General features: G+C 37.6%; 1 protein-coding gene across 3 annotated transcripts in view; it reads right to left on the bottom strand.

Moving 5' to 3' along the window:
• The window catches only part of RAP1A (RAP1A, member of RAS oncogene family), a 46,902-nt gene that overhangs the window by 14,254 nt on the left and 15,789 nt on the right, over positions 1-16,859 (bottom strand). For all 3 annotated transcript variants that reach the window (XM_075196242.1, XM_075196240.1, XM_075196241.1), the window contains exons 2-6: positions 15,058-15,126; positions 8,128-8,213; positions 5,225-5,293; positions 5,025-5,081; positions 4,481-4,621 (exon numbers count right to left, since the gene is read on the bottom strand). In XM_075196242.1, the coding sequence (XP_075052343.1) occupies positions 4,481-4,621; positions 5,025-5,081; positions 5,225-5,293; positions 8,128-8,184 (324 nt within the window). In that variant the 5' untranslated portion in view covers positions 8,185-8,213; positions 15,058-15,126. The remainder of the gene's footprint in view (positions 1-4,480; positions 4,622-5,024; positions 5,082-5,224; positions 5,294-8,127; positions 8,214-15,057; positions 15,127-16,859) is intronic.

Raw genomic sequence — 16,859 nt, 5'->3', positions numbered from 1 at the left:
GAAGAGGGGGGGGGGGGCCCTGAAGAGAAGAGGGGGGGGGGCCCTGAAGAGAAGAGGGGGGGGGGCCCTGAAGAGAAGAGGGGGGGGGGCCCTGAAGAGAAGAGGGGGGGGGGCCCTGAAGAGAAGAGGGGGGGGCGGCCCTGAAGAGAAGAGGGGGGGGGGGGGCCCTGAAGAGAAGAGGGGGGGGCCCTGAAGAGAAGAGGGGGGGGGCCCTGAAGAGAAGAGGGGGGGGGGGGGGCCCTGAAGAGAAGAGGGGGGGGGCCCTGAAGAGAAGAGGGGGGGGGGCCCTGAAGAGAAGAGGGGGGGGGCCCTGAAGAGAAGAGGGGGGGGGCCCTGAAGAGAAGAGGGGGGGGGGGCCCTGAAGAGAAGAGGGGGGGGGGCCCTGAAGAGAAGAGGGGGGGGCCCTGAAGAGAAGAGGGGGGGGCCCTGAAGAGAAGAGGGGGGGGGGGCTCTGATGAGAAGAGGGGGGGGGCTCTGATGAGAAGAGGGGGGGGGCTCTGATGAGAAGAGGGGGGGGGCTCTGATGAGAAGAGGGGGGGGGCTCTGATGAGAAGAGGGGGGGGGGGCTCTGATGAGAAGAGGGGGGGGGGGCTCTGATGAGAAGAGGGGGGGGGCTCTGATGAGAAGAGGGGGGGGGCTCTGATGAGAAGAGGGGGGGGGGCTCTGATGAGAAGAGGGGGGGGGCTCTGATGAGAAGAGGGGGGGGGCTCTGATGAGAAGAGGGGGGGGGCTCTGATGAGAAGAGGGGGGGGGCTCTGATGAGAAGAGGGGGGGGCTCTGATGAGAAGAGGGGGGGGCTCTGATGAGAAGAGGGGGGGGGCTCTGATGAGAAGAGGGGGGGGGCTCTGATGAGAAGAGGGGGGGGCTCTGATGAGAAGAGGGGGGGCTCTGATGAGAAGAGGGGGGGCTCTGATGAGAAGAGGGGGGGCTCTGATGAGAAGAGGGGGGGCTCTGATGAGAAGAGGGGGGGGCTCTGATGAGAAGAGGGGGGGGCTCTGATGAGAAGAGGGGGGGGCTAATGAGAAGAGGGGGCTAATGAGAAGAGGGGGCTAATGAGAAGAGGGGGCTAATGAGAAGAGGGGGGCTAATGAGAAGAGGGGGGCTAATGAGAAGAGGGGGGCTAATGAGAAGAGGGGGGCTAATGAGAAGAGGGGGGCTAATGAGAAGAGGGGGGCTAATGAGAAGAGGGGGGCTAATGAGAAGAGGGGGGCTAATGAGAAGAGGGGGGGCTAATGAGAAGAGGGGGGCTAATGAGAAGAGGGGGGGCTAATGAGAAGAGGGGGGCTAATGAGAAGAGGGGGGCTAATGAGAAGAGGGGGGCTAATGAGAAGAGGGGGGCTAATGAGAAGAGGGGGGCTAATGAGAAGAGGGGGGCTAATGAGAAGAGGGGGGGCTAATGAGAAGAGGGGGGGGCTAATGAGAAGAGGGGGGGGCTAATGGGGAGGGGGGGGCTAATGAGGAGGGGGGGGGCTAATGAGGAGGGGGGGGCTAATGAGGAGGGGGGGGGCTAATGAGAAGACAGGGCTGGAGATTTCAGAGGGCAGGAGGGTGGAGAGAAGGGAGGATTTTTCATAGTATGATACATACTATAAAAACATAAGTAATATAAAATAAATCAGTAAAATATTAATTTGCAATAATAATCTCTATTAAATGTGAGGAAAGTTATAACCCATAATTTGATTGTGGGGCTGGTGGGGAAATAGACATGTGTATTACACGGGAATGTTAATTTAATGTCAGGGATAGTGAGGGGTTATATCGGTCTGTTTGCTAAATGTAGAGGTTATCAATTTAATGTCTGGGCTCATGGGGAGGTTATGTTTGTTTACTAAATGGGAATGTTATTAAATGTTATTAATTATTATAGGGGATTGGTTGAGAAGAAGGAGGCTTTTAATTTAATGTTGGCTGGTTAGGGGGAAGGAGGCCTAATTATTAAACATGGGTGCTATTAATTTGATGTCAGGGCTATATGGAGGAAAATAGACATTACACTTAAATGCTATTAATTAAATTCTGGAGCCGATTGGGTGGAAGTAGGCCTGTTTATTAAACAGAAAAAGCTGCCGATTTAATGTCTGTCTGATTGTGGGGAGGGAGGCCTAGATTCTTCACTGACTGCTTAACTTTTCAAAAGGACCCCAACATTCCAGGATCCAGCCAAGCAGCAACGGAGCAGAAGACCAGCAAGCAGAAGACACCGGTGATGCGTAACCACTGAGAAGCAGCATCTACTCCCCCAAAGGTACGTTGTGGAGGGAGAGAACCTAGTGGTCCAGTAGCAAACTCGATGCAGGAGCCTATGCAGTCTGTGTAGTCAGCAGCATCATGTACTATTTATATGGCCGTGTCATCCATTGACAGATTATTGTACTACAAGCTGTATATTCTGTCAATGGGTGATGCGGACGAATCTAGCAGTATGTGAAGGCCACTTATGCGCGGACTGTATAGACTGCCTACACCTCGTTTCTCAAATTACAGTGTACAGTGCTCCTCCCCTAGACTACAGGAGCCTTGCCAGCAACAAATGACTGAGTGTGATCGCAACAGTATTGATGTTCCCAGGGTGTCAGAATATAATCTATTATAATCAGACAGGTATGTGAAAAAGGGAAGGAACATATACAATAAATAAAATACAATATAAAAGGGAGGTTTGTTTTTTGATGCATTATTTATTCTCATTATTTAAGATTTACATTTATAATAATAAAAGTATCGCTGGCTTAAGCAACACTAAAATAACCTCTTTTTTACATTAATAAATATATATTATAGTGAAAACAACCCCTTTAGGAGGGGCCGCTACTTATGGGCCAGTGCTGTGTGCTTGCCCCCCGGGCTGAAGTCTGCAAACCCTCCCCTGTGTTCAGCAATGCCATATCAGTGCTTAGAGGATAGTCCTGTGAAAATAATGCCTGGTACAGCAAGGAAAGTGGAAAATCATATGTTCTGTCATATTGCAATATGGATATTACTATTGAAATAATAAATTACTTTCTATCTAAAACTTCTACAGTCTACTGCTTACGGTGTTCCATGCTATTTTGTCTGAGGGAAGACAACATTTTAATTTTATGAGTTTGTATGTTACATAATGTGTTATTTAACTCTGCACAAAGACATTTTACATGTCTATAGTCTTTCATGTATTGGAAAAGTTTATAAAGTGCACCATATGCTGAGACTACATCAACTGCAAATAATATGGGACACCCCTGAAACCACATTTACAGGAGTGGCCAGGAGGTGTGAACCAATAACACATCAAAGTTTATTAAACAAACACTACAAAGATGCAAATCATGTCCGTTTCTTATAACAGGAAAAAAACTGTCACAGTAGGACTGTAGGCACACAGCTGCCTTTGTTTATTTAATTCTGTTTTTGATAGAACAGTGAAGAGATTGATACTTCACATATGAGTCATTGGAATAGTCCATGCGACTATCCATGTTTTCTGAGCACTGTCAAAAATCGAATGGCTGGAAGAGTGAATAAAAGACATCCACTTACACGTGATTCATAAGTGGAAAGATGAACATTTATGAACACACACTACCGTTTTGGGACTATATAATGTAGTGTTCATTTTTACTCATTTCTCATTCAAATTCTACATGCAACACTTATTTGCATAATAGCAAAAGATGCAAAACAGTCCTTAAAAACAAAAAACAAAAAAAAAAAAACCAATAATCTACCAAAGATTGACAGTGTTTGAGTTGTAATACATTCACACTACAAAATATACATTTACTTTACTACTAGCAAGTGCAGAAATACAACATTACTAGATTAATGGGGTCAGAATAGTCTACTCTTTTTGCATTGAATATGATTCAATCGTCTATGCAATGCTAATACCATTTATTACAAGGAATGAAATGTCACAGACTAGCTTTATTTGACTTCAAAAGGTTTGGAATCAGTTTTAGAAATGTGTCATTTTTAAATCTGGCTTCACATAAAAATTTAAGTAGATATGATTAAGTAGGGCAGATTTAGAAACTTAAATAGAAATCACCAATTTAAAAATTAAATGTTAAAATGCTGTGACAATCATAAAGAACACACAATTATATATATATATATATACACACACACACATACACACACACACACACACACATCAGAAAGTTGGCGTTAAAAGGCAAAAAAATTGTAAATTATGTTCCAGTACGAGACAATTTAAGATTAGTTGGTCATGAATAAAAATGAGGTTGTTTAATAATCCAAAAATAATACTACTTTAAAATTTTTGTGTTTAAAGTAAATAGAAATGTGCATTCCGCAATTTAAGAAACAGGCATAGCAAGAACCAACCTAGAAGCAGACTACAAGCAAAAAAAAAAATCATGAAGATAACTCAGACAAAAGTATTATCCAGAAAAATAAAATTGCTTATAATGTGAATCTCTTGTTCAGTACCACAGAATGATATCTGAAATCAGCAATAAAGTAAAATACTTACATCTTCAGTGTCTTTAACTCGTAAAATCTGCTCTCTTAAGTCTTGCAAATCATTAAACGTGGACTGTGCAGTGATGGAGTATACTAGTGCAAATCCCTGACCGTTCTTCATGTACAAATCTCTCATAGCCGTGAATTGTTCCTGTTAGGGAAAAAAAAAAAAGAAGTAATTTTTACTCATTTGTAAGAGTTGTGTGAATATGTTTTAATTATTAGATTGAAAAAAGGGTTACAGAACAAATATATATGAAAAATCACAAAAAGCTGTATTACAGCAAATTTTCATATGCAAAAATATCAGATTATACTATAATACTGCAATATAAGATACTGCCAATGTAAGCAGTGAGCCATTTAGCAATATGCGGCAATATAGCAGTCCAGACCTATGCTGCTAATATGAGCTTGTTATACTTCCCATTTGATGTATATAAACAGAAATGGTAAAACAATTATTAACCCATTTATATTAATGCCTGGAATTAAAGGCCAACTTCTGGAGTTATACAAGAAGAAAAACAACTAAATAGAAGTAATTTGCTTACAGTTCCGGCTGTGTCGAGAATTTCAAGCATACATTGTTGTCCTTCAACTTCCACTTGCTGCAACAAAAATAAAAAAATTGTATTACTTACATTTCAAAAGGCCAAAGTAAACTATTATGCCCATTCTGTTGCTTTTAAGTTGGAAAAATAAAATTTAAAATATAAAAAATAAAGAACAAACCAAATGTCCCTCAATTTACCTTTCTGTAGGAATCCTCTATAGTTGGGTCATATTTTTCAACAAAAATTCCCTGAACAAACTGCACTGTCTAGATTAAGGAAGAAAAACAAAATTAGGAAGAAAAAAGTTCTTTACTAAAATGCAACATATACTTGACATATAAAGCAATATTGCAAATATTTACATATATACACACACACACACACACACACACACTTCGGTAAACTTTCCCACTTGGCACTGACCTGGAGCAATAAAGATTTTTTTTTTTTTAGAAACTAACTACACTTATGTTGCAAAATAGTCTATTTAATGGTATTTATTCTTTTTATATATTGTGTGCAATTTATAAAAGGAGGACTTTCAAAAAATATCATAATCTGAAAATATTTGCTTTAATTACCAACACTGGTCTAGCATCAATAGGTGTCTCTTGTATTGAAATATAACTGGTCTTCTGTAAAACAATTGATTTATCTTAATAGAAGTCATAAAAGGGACACTTGTATCAGGGAAGTACAACTTAAAAATGTAGACCGAGAAATTAGTATCAAACATGTAAAGATCTATGCAATTAAACACTTTTATTCAAACGGACATTTAGGTATAGGAAAGCAAGTTTTAGTGGGGTGTTTAACAATAAAAGCTTTGTCTTTTCTTTATTTTGGCAGTGATGTCCCCTTTAAAATATCTTATTGGTTCCTTTTTTGTGACTCATTTGCTTCTGGAGTTTACATTAATTTTGTCCAACCATGCAGTAAAGCTTTTGTATCTAAATCAAGTGAATGACATTTAGAGTAATTTACCAGTCACAATACAGTTTATGGAAAATCTGTTTATACAAAAACAGTACATTCTAGTGTCTCAACTTTGTAACATAGTACAGATTTATTTTCAAAGTAAACAAGACTGATTTGCAGTCTACTTGCACTACTGTAAGGAAAGCAAATTGGATACATATGCTGGCCACAGTTTCAGGTTTGTAGTACCTGACCAAATTGACATAACATTGCAAAATATGGTTATCTTACAGAACAGCTAAATCCAAGATATAAGCAACAAGATGGTAGGGGAGAGCCAAACAATTCTAATTAATACAGAGAGATTAGCATGCAAGTCACGTTTAACTGGTAAAAACAAGGGGGTAAACAAGAATATATACATTATTTCAACTCATCATATCCCTGAGAGAGATTTATTTTTCTATATTCTTTCAAAGGATTATCTATTAATATCTCTCTACAGTGGTTCAAATTGTACTTCAGTTTTAGTAGTCCTTGAAGTGTAAACATATAATATGAATAAAATACCCGTATTGTAAATTATAATAGAACTGTCCAGAGAGTTCCAGATGCATATGGTTAAAAATTCAATAACCTCCAGGACGTCTCGACCCTCTTCTTACAAACATAGCCAGCTAACCTGTCCAATTATTAGTTCATTTCAAATTTTGTTCCCCTATGGGTGCCCGCCAGCCGACGGTGGTCCAGTGTCAGGTCTCAGCTACCCCCTCCCCGACCATTCATTCCTTTTCCTCACTTCCCAAAAAAAAAAAAAAAAAAAAGTCACACTACTGTGTCATTTCAGCATAGTTTTATTTGTACTTTGCTTGGCAACATGTCTGAATGTAAAACTTGCCTAACTCCTTACATTATATATATGTCCTATTTCTGGTTATTACATTTTCTCTGACTGAATTGTAAGATGTTAATTACTTTGGCCTTAAATGTTCATATTCTGTCTTGGTATGCCAGGTGATGGAAATTATAAGTAAAGATCTTAAAAATAAAAAAAATAAAATTCAATAACCTTGTAACAAGTTGAAAATGAGCAAATGGCTGCACTCAATAAAACCAGAATGAACTGAACAAGCAAGTGTTTACCACATCTACACACAAATATAATATATCTGGGGTCAGATTTTGCTACATGTTTAAGTAAGAAGACACCAGCGGGCCATCATACAAGATTGTTTACAAATTGTAACGTCAACCCCCAAAGTCATTATTGATTTGCTTATCTTAGTATGTGAGATATGCTCTTGGTGGTAAAGAGAATTTGCATCCTCTTCAATGATCAATATAAAAGTTGTTCTTTCAAACAGAATCACCCTTGCTCTTTCAACATAATATACATAATTGCGGTTTTAAAAACTATTAGAATGTTTTAACTTGAATATAAGACAATGGTTTCATTTGGACCTTTCACTAATATCTGATAATTAAAACACATTTAAACCATTATTATACTTGCAATATTAATATCTACATTAATACTTGTTTTAAGAATTGTCACTTTTCAGAACAGAATCCTAAAAACATCCAAAAAAACTCATAAAAACAAAATAAAGCAATCATGTAACATTGCCACCTCATGCTCCTAAGCACCAATCATAAAGCTATCTATACAAATTGCTTTAAAACTTATGGAAGACCAAAGGTCATTCCCAAGCAGCTTGCAAATATTTGGCGAACTTGTCTAAACAAAAGCACTATGAATGGCAAAGTCCTCCAATTACCTAATCTATTAACTCTTTCGGTAGCTCAGAATATATGTACGGAGGAAAAAAACATTAACACATAAATGTTGCGCTAGCAATTTCATTTGCTATTTTTTAACTGCATCTAGTGGAAATGAATGCACAAATGGTGGAGAAGTACACTATTCAAGAAAACGAACGCAAACCATACAAATCAATTTATAAAGATTACATAAATACATTATATACTCATGTGCATTACTGATGTCATGCAACTATGAGTTCTTCCTATTCTACCACCTCAAAAGATAATTCTGGCTCCTACATTTGAAAGATCATTAATGTACAGCGTCACGGAGTTGACAACTTTAGCCCCTTACACAAGTAAATGGACAAGCTAAATCAAATAATCTAGATCTCTCATACTTTGAGGTTTTACATACCAGAGCAGACTTTCCAACTCCTCCAGAACCAAGGACCACGAGCTTGTACTCGCGCATGTTTTTGGTTTGTCAAATACTGATGCAAACTGAAAAAAGGGACAGGTTGGTTAATAAGGAAAATAACGAAACCAGCCAAAATAAAGTTACACATAATTAAAGCAATGCAAACTAGTAGCGTGTGATCCAAATACAATTTTACAGTTTTTTTTGCAGTACCCAGTCTGAGAAATCTAGGACCTCCACCACATAAAACACAAGGTTTGGCAAGGTTGCATTTGTATTATTGCTTTTGCTTCACACATGGCCCAATAAACCAAATCTTTTCAGATATGAAGTGAGTAAAGTCACAACAGTACTGAAATATCATGGGACAGCCGATATGTATTTGTTGTCTGTTTTTACAGATGTAATCAAATAACCATCTGTGTGCTGTTTAAAATTTATAATATTGGTGTCATTTTAATGTCAAAATTAAGTTTGTATGCTGTGATCAACGATAAAGTGGTAGCGGCTCACCTTTCAGAAAAAAGGGATTGCTGTCATTGAGGCTTTAAAATGCTTGATCATAAAAAAAAACAGAAAAACCACTATTGGTTGTGCTGGGGATACTAGTTATGTTAAGTACACAAATCTTTGCAATCAAGATATTATATACGCAAGATTTAATTTAAGAGCTGGACTTTATCATGATAACAAAAACTGTGAAGTTCTCACAGTATTTATAATCCCAACCTCCACAACCAGTATGCCAAATAAACTTGTTGTCTGGCAACCCTAAGCACCTCCCAGCACAGTGAATACAAAAAGAAAAACCAATGTGTCTATACAAAGCATAGTAACAATGTGTTTGCAGCAGTCACTATACATGTTGTATAAAAATACTGAAAATTTGTCAATTTTAATCACAAAATTATATGCAAACGATAAAGGTAATGTCCACATTTGAACACTGAGTTTTGCCAATGTCCGTGACTAAACTTATTTTTTTGGTTATATACAATGTGTAGCCACAGAGAAATCATGGCTACTGCTCACTTGGACATTTAGACTATAACAGAACACAATTTTACTTATTATTCAGTAGTCAAAAGGAGGACCTTAACTAGGAGCTAAACTATACCCAAAAATTTTAACATTTACTAGCCACCGAACGAGGTTCAACATACATGATAAATTTTACACATATTCAGGTACCTTCCCAATGATACAGTGAAATTGAAGAGTTATCTGGTGACTGCACAAAATGATCACATTGGACTAGAAGCTTGGGGAAAAGAAACTTGTGCCAGAGGGGAGATGGCAGAAAACACTAACTAAAAACCCCTATAGAAGTCGTCAATTAATTTTCTTGCACAGTTCTCCATCTATGGATCTCCCTACCCATCCTATCAGACTCTACTCATCCTTCAAAATATGCAAGCGTTCTCTAAAGACAACTCTTAAAAAGGATCCTATACCTTTTCTCCAGGAGGTTTAACTTTCAACGATCCTAATCAATCTAACTACTACTACTTCCACCACCCCCAGCAGTGCTGTACTTCTCCATTTCCTTATGTCTGAAATGTATTCCAGTTTGATCTCAAGTGGTTAGCACTTCTGCCTCACAGCACTGGGGTCATGAGTTCAATTCCTGACCATGGCCTTATCTGTGAGGAGTTTCTATGTTCTCCCCGTGTTTGCATGGGTTTCCTCCCACATTCCAAAAACATACTGGGTGAATTGGCTGTTATCAAATTGATCCTAGTCTGTGTCTGACTGTGTGTGTGTGCGTTAGGGATTTAGACTGTAAGCCCCAATGGGGCAGGAACTGATGTGAATGAGTTCTCTACAGCGCTGCGGAATTAGTGGCGCTATATAAATAAATGGTGATGATGATTGGCAATATGGCCACGCAAAAGGGTGGTTAAATGACACGGATAAGGCCATTCAGGCACTTTGTGTGGCTATTCTTAACTCCTCTCCAAAATCATGCAACTACATATGATTTTTGCCTTAAGGAGGAGACCTTAAAAGGTAAGTAACTTTGGTTTTAAAAAAAATTAATTGTCTTATCAAAACTACATTTGGCCAGCATTAGAGCCGTTTCATACGGATTATTTTTTGCTCAGCGTTTCTCTGTATGGACATAAAATTTGTAATTTTCTTCTCTTTCTATAAAATCCAAGCTTAAAATAAGACTGGCAGTGTACTGCTCTCACAGTGAAAATGCAACTCTGAGTAACTACAAAATAACTAGGATGACAAATATGAAACCATTAATTTGCATGGAATAATATGATTTTAATAAATAGATTTAAAAAATGTTAAAAAAAAAAAAAGATTAAAAAGAACCAATTTATAATAATAAAAGAATAAGTATTATATGGCTTTTAAGGATTTAGAATTTATCAAGAGGACACACATTTCTTTGCCAAGTTTCAATGCACTGCTGTTCCAAGTAATTCCTCTATGTCCCTGCTCAGCAGAATTATGCCTTTTTATGGCAATCTGTCTGAACTCTCTCTAACTTCAGAGATACTTATTCACTCTCCTATTTTTCCCTGACAAATAAGGAGAATGACACAGACAACGATAAACAGCTTTACTCATGTTTATTCTGTCTGCTTTATACTATCAACCTAGCTTGGTGAATTCTGTTCAGTTGCAGTCAGGAAATTATCTTACTTGATAGTTTTAATATAGCACCAAAACAATATAATTTAGTATGGTAAACCAGATCGGTATTAAAAGTTTACATGTAATCCCTCCTTCTGCATTTTTGAACACGACTATGTAAGTCTATAGGAGGCTAGTGAGCAAGGTATGGGCCAGGTAAGACATCTACAGAAAATTTTGCTTAAAGGTAAATTGATCAAGGTCAAAAAGAATTACACCTACATTCTTTATTTAACCCTTCCCTCAAAAATTACTATAACAGGGTTCCCAATCAGTGCAGTGTAATCAGCTCAGCACTCACAGACAGACTAATCTGAAAATCAGAAAAGCAAAATAATGCTCCTGCTCAGTAATATCATACAGAGAGACAGTGATCAACTGCCTCCTCAAAACTTAACATGATTGGGGCAACCAATGGCATTTTGTAAAAAGACACAGATAATGTTAAATGTAATTTAGATGGAGATTTTATGCATAGACGACCATTGATAAATTACAAAAAACAAAACAAAAGAAACACAATAAAACACAACAGAATCATCTGTGTCCGGAAGAGCTTATTCCACCACCACGTCTGTAGGGGGAGTGGGGGGGGGGGGGGTTGCAGTTTATCTGGGCTGCTTTTCTCACCACCAGTAACAGACTATTACTGACCACGGCCCACTGGAGTCACCAGCCAATCACCGACTTGCAAATGCTAACTGTACAATAGTTGTAGGAGAATTCAGCTGCCAGCACTAGGCTCCTTCAACAGTGCCTAGAGATGCTTACTTCTTGGTAGCTGGTATAGTGGCTGCAGTGCCTCTTTGCTGTGGGCTGACTGGTACCACCCAACGCTTACTATGGATCAGGACTGCTGAGTAGATGGCAGAGTGTTGACACTGGGTTCAACACAGAACAGCCGGGAAACAGATTTGAGTGTAAACTCTTATCTGTTGGTCAGAGGATATAGCAGGTAATAGTCTCAGGCAGAATCTGATGTTTGTTTTATTGCTCAATTGACCTGACAAGGACATGTACACATTAGTTTGCGGTACTAGTGATCTCCAGACGCTCAGATGGTATAACATGGTCAAACAAGGCTCTTTTTGTACAAATTCTGACATGTTGACAGGGAGTAACCCAGCTCTCTGGCAACACAGAGTCTGAGATATTACATTGAATATTTAGCATCAGTATTAGATATATTCTCTAACCTTGGATTAAATAAAATTCACATCTGTAATTTCTTAAATTAATTGCTGGTTGTATTACTCATGTAGTTCATCTATCTTTTTAACAAAACAGGATAATTCCCACTAAAAAGATATGTTGGTCACTTCTGAGATGAAAAAAACTTAATTAGCCTGCCTTCAGAAGTCACAAAAAAAAAAAATATCCTCCTACATGTCACATAGCCTCTGAAATCAAAACATTTCCAATACAACACAATATATAAAAAAAAATAGTACATTTGCAATGATATACAGAGGTGCACTGTTCCCCTAATTACAATAAATATTTACATTAACTTATTTCTGCGTGATCCGGGGACAACATCCCAGTTAATAGAGCCCATATGTGTATAGGAAAGAAAAGAAAATAGAAAAAAAAAAAATTCAGTAGCTTATCAAAATCGACGGTATTGGCGATAAAGCTGTGAATACAGAAAGAGATATTTTCGTAGCCCTGCAGCTTTTCTTGACTGTAATCCCAATATCATTACGACACTGCAGTTAGCCTCACCTCAGTCTTAAAAGGCTGATAACAAATCACTTGCACACCGCTGCATAGCAAATATAAATACAAAGTGAAATACCCTGAAAGAACTTGATAAGCATAAATGTTATTCGTAGTTTCTTTAGTTATGTTAGTAACTTCTGTTTTAGGTTTGGTGGGCCATTAAAATAATGTATAAATATGCATATATTCATGCTTCAGGACTTTTAGCTACACCTACATAAAAACTATAGTGGCTCTCCAGTGAATGGTAATCTAGAGTCACTACATTTGTCCTCTCTAGGCTCCTTTATTTAATAAGATTAGGTGAATTGTGTCCTCCTACGTGTAATGTGGGGAGTGCTACTGGTTTAACTATAAGTGGCAGGAATACTTAATTAACTCTAATAAAGGTGGAGTTGTCCCTTAATCATCCAAACCCTCTAGTCCACAAAATAGTTAGTAAACTAAGATTTCCGCATGAGAACAATTGACTACTGTTAAAACTAAGAACATTTCTTTCATGCCTTGGTTCTCCTACACTGCATTTTTTTTTTAACTGTACAGAAGTGATAAACTGGCACTGTTTTGTTGGGTAATTACTTTCATCACAATATTACCTATTAAAACATAGCTTCCTTATATTTCTAAAGAAACTAGGAGTGTAAGTATAGAAGTGTCTCCTCTCCTCCATTCCTCAATCTTCTCCAGGACACTTTTGCAGAAATCTTAGCAAAAATGTTAAAACAAATAAGCTTTTGAACATTTATCCTATGCTCATGGTTGATATCTTTACGGGCTGCCTACATTTTACAAACCACTAATTGTCCCCCATTTTGTAAAGTTATTATATGTACCCTTTTATTGACTTATGTGTGTGTGAAATTCAATAAAAAGACTTGGACATATTTTCCCTTCACTTCTATCACAATGAGTACACATGACCTGTAAAGGGGATAGGATGGACAGCAATAACTCAAATATCAAAATTTACAGCATCTATTTTAGGTTTTAGATTTCTTCTGACCAAAAGCATCTTAGCTTGTGCTCAATGTTACAATAGCAGTAAGCTTCTATGAAGTATTCTTTTCTAAACCTGGCCAGGCCAACATGTGGCTCTCCAGGTGTTGCTAAATTACAAGTCCCTGCATACCTTGCCAGCTGGTTATCTGCTGGCAAAGCATGCTGCAGCTTGTAGTTTCACACCTGGAGAGAGCTACATGTTGGCCAGGACTAGTCTATAAAATGAAGATAAAAATGCCTTGTATTTATGAGGGCGGAGCTGTATGGACAACGTTGCCAGAGCAACAAATCTTCACTGCATACTGCTTCAAATATAGGACATAGAACATTTTCTTTAATGACTAGTGTTTTTTTCTTCTGCACGACTGTGTCAAAGTGTTCTTTGTTTTAGAACTGCATTGGTATAATTTTTTAGTCTATCCAAGCAATATTTTGGGACTGACAGGACTGTCTTTTGGTAGTATATTAGGATAAATATTTTATGTACTTTGCATAAGGAAATATTTTTGCACTTTTCTAAAACACTTTTCCATCGTTTTCAACAAAGATTTTTCCTTTTTGAACATACCAAATAGGTGTCTTAGTATGAGGTCTGATGCAGCTAGAGAAAACTATATACATTTTTATAACTAGTTGTATGCCTTTATTTTCTATTGAAGGTATAACCAGAATACAAACATTCAAGCCTTATTTTTTTGTTACATATTTTAAAAGGGGTTATATCAGAGGCAAAAGATATATATTATATCTTGTAATAGTGAACTAGATCCTTGCTGATACACCCACTATCCATTGATCTGCATTAATAAATAGCTGATAATAGTGAAGTGCTTATCGTCTCCCCTCTATCCTGACGAGCCTGTAAGTTTCAACTCCAAAGTGGAATAACCATTTCAGTATTAGTATACATAGAGTTCATACTGAAAGCTATTATATAGAGGCAGAGCCCAAATAAAACCACTACCAGAGACAGTACTGTAAGCATAGTGGGGCGGTAATATTTTCCTAAAGTGCACATCCAATTGGGGGTGGCTACATGTAGCATATTTTTCCTGGGCTCTACAAGTTATGCAATACAGAATCAACAAATTAATTTAATAAGCTGAATGAAAAATCACAAGCTGCTCTTGATTGCAGCTCCTCGCTCACATTCACCCCTGGTGGAGGGATAAACACCTGTGAAGAGGAGGAGGGAGCACTATAGAAAAATAAACATTTCCAGGTGGTAGTCCAGCTTAAAGGGGGCAACCAAACACTACATACATCAGAGAACGATCTTGCAAGTTTTGGTACAATATGATCAGATTCTTTGGCCCACTAGTTTGCACATGCAAATCTTTTCCATTCTTAGTTATTTCTCTTAACATTTTTTATTAAAAAAAAAAATAAACAAACTGCTAATAAAGGTGTGCCAACAGAATCTCAGACTTCAGGAATGAAATAAAAAAGCAATTGTACGTTTTGTCTGTTTGCGCAGATTCAACAAATATCATGTCTCAATCAGTACAAACCCTCTTTTCCTTTAATATATAAAATTGAACAAACTACACTTACCTGCTATCCTGAGCATGTAAACAGTTTCTCCTTTGTTTTAGGAATAACTTGTCCAAGACAATATTTAACCTGCAAAAAACAAATATTTTCAGGTTCAATTTTTATTTTATTTTTTTATATGTAGAATCTATGAATACTGTTACATCAATCCCATCAGAACTGCAATGAATTGACTTAAAAATACATTCATGAAAAACAAATTCTAAATAACCAATGCAATAAAGCTATATAAAACATATGATAAAGAGTTTGGGATCCTTGGAAAAAGTCTTAATACAATGTAGGAAGTATACATAGCAGTTATTTATATTTTAAAATGTAAAGCAAGTAGGTAAAAGGTTCTAGTTGACTTTCCGCTGCAGCTCTGTAGAAGTTTAATGAAGTATCCATCACAAATGGCAACAGCCACATCTCATAATTCTGCAATGACCGGAAAGGTTTTGGTACAGGCAAGACTAGTATGCCATTTATATACTGAGCTACAGCCAATGGCCACAGTGAAGAACTTAAGTGAGCCGAAGGGGAACTCCGTGCTGACACAGCAAGTGATTGTTGCTTAAAGTAAAATATATTACTATCCCGATCACACAGCTCTACAAAACATTGAGGACTCCTACGCATAAGCCTAAGAGTACAGTGTGCCTGTGTTTTGCATGTTGATATGTCTTTAGTCTGAATGGGAGTGCACAATCCCCAATGTGCTATGCATGCAGTCATCTACTACACATAGTCAGCTGCTCCACCTAGTTAAGTGGTATTATGTTAAGAGCTCTTATAGTGCCCAAAATCACAATTCCTTATGACAGCATCAATGACATTTCTGTACAAACAAGGGCTCTGGCTGCACAAATATCACAGGTTTTGTTTGTCAGATTGCTCTAAAACACCATAGCACATCCTTGAAGAGTAGACAATTACTGACAGCAAAATCTTGTTCAAAACTACATCATCTATTGTTAAATGTTACTAATTTGCCCCTTCCCCAGAACCCTAAGGAGCTGCTCCACACAGCCATTTTCTCCAGGGATCCACGGGTCGTCTAACAGACCAAACGTGTGTGAGCGGCAGAACCAGAGGTTCTTATCAAGTGCCTGTTATGGAAAAATTACTGTTCTTACATAACACGATGGGAATTGCAATTTTACTTACACTAATATGTGGATCTGAAAACTTGAAATAGACAGTTGCTTATGGCAATCTGTATAATATATAATTTTAAAGATTTAAAGAATTTAAATATGTGCAGTGTCAAGCAAAATGTATACATTAGAAAACGGTTTTGAAGGCAGACATCACTTGACATGACAAGATGCATTCATGCAAATAACATTGTTAAATTAATGCAGTTCACAGAATCTATTTAAAGCTAATTTTCTATACCATTGTGGAGACAAGTTTCATAAAGTAGTATTCATGGATAGACAATTATTTCAGATAGCAGCAAAATTTGTACAAGTACTTAAGTGCCCCCCCCCCCCCCTCTTCCCTTTCCTTGTTGCCAAGTATTTTCCTTATTTTGCTTTTGTCCCCATGTACCCTGAAAAATTTTAAAAAAATCTTTATTGTTAAACAAAAAAAAACAAAACAGTAATAATTGGTGCACTGTAACAGAAAACAAAAGTGCTCTAAAATATTCAAAACATAAAATAAAAAAATGAAATGTATATTCCTCACCAAAAGTGAAGCAATTACATTGTCTTTTGCATAACAATTACGTAATTTGCAAGTTTTAAAACATATCTGCTTAACTGTGCACTGGGTTACTTAACTACTAAGCAGCAAAACAGGATGACCTAAACATG

The sequence above is a fragment of the Mixophyes fleayi genome, chromosome 2 (genome assembly GCF_038048845.1).
Source record: "Mixophyes fleayi isolate aMixFle1 chromosome 2, aMixFle1.hap1, whole genome shotgun sequence".
Taxonomy (NCBI): Eukaryota; Metazoa; Chordata; class Amphibia; order Anura; family Limnodynastidae; genus Mixophyes; species Mixophyes fleayi.
Note: the sequence above shows the minus strand (reverse complement) of the source record. Positions and strands in the feature narration are given on the sequence as shown.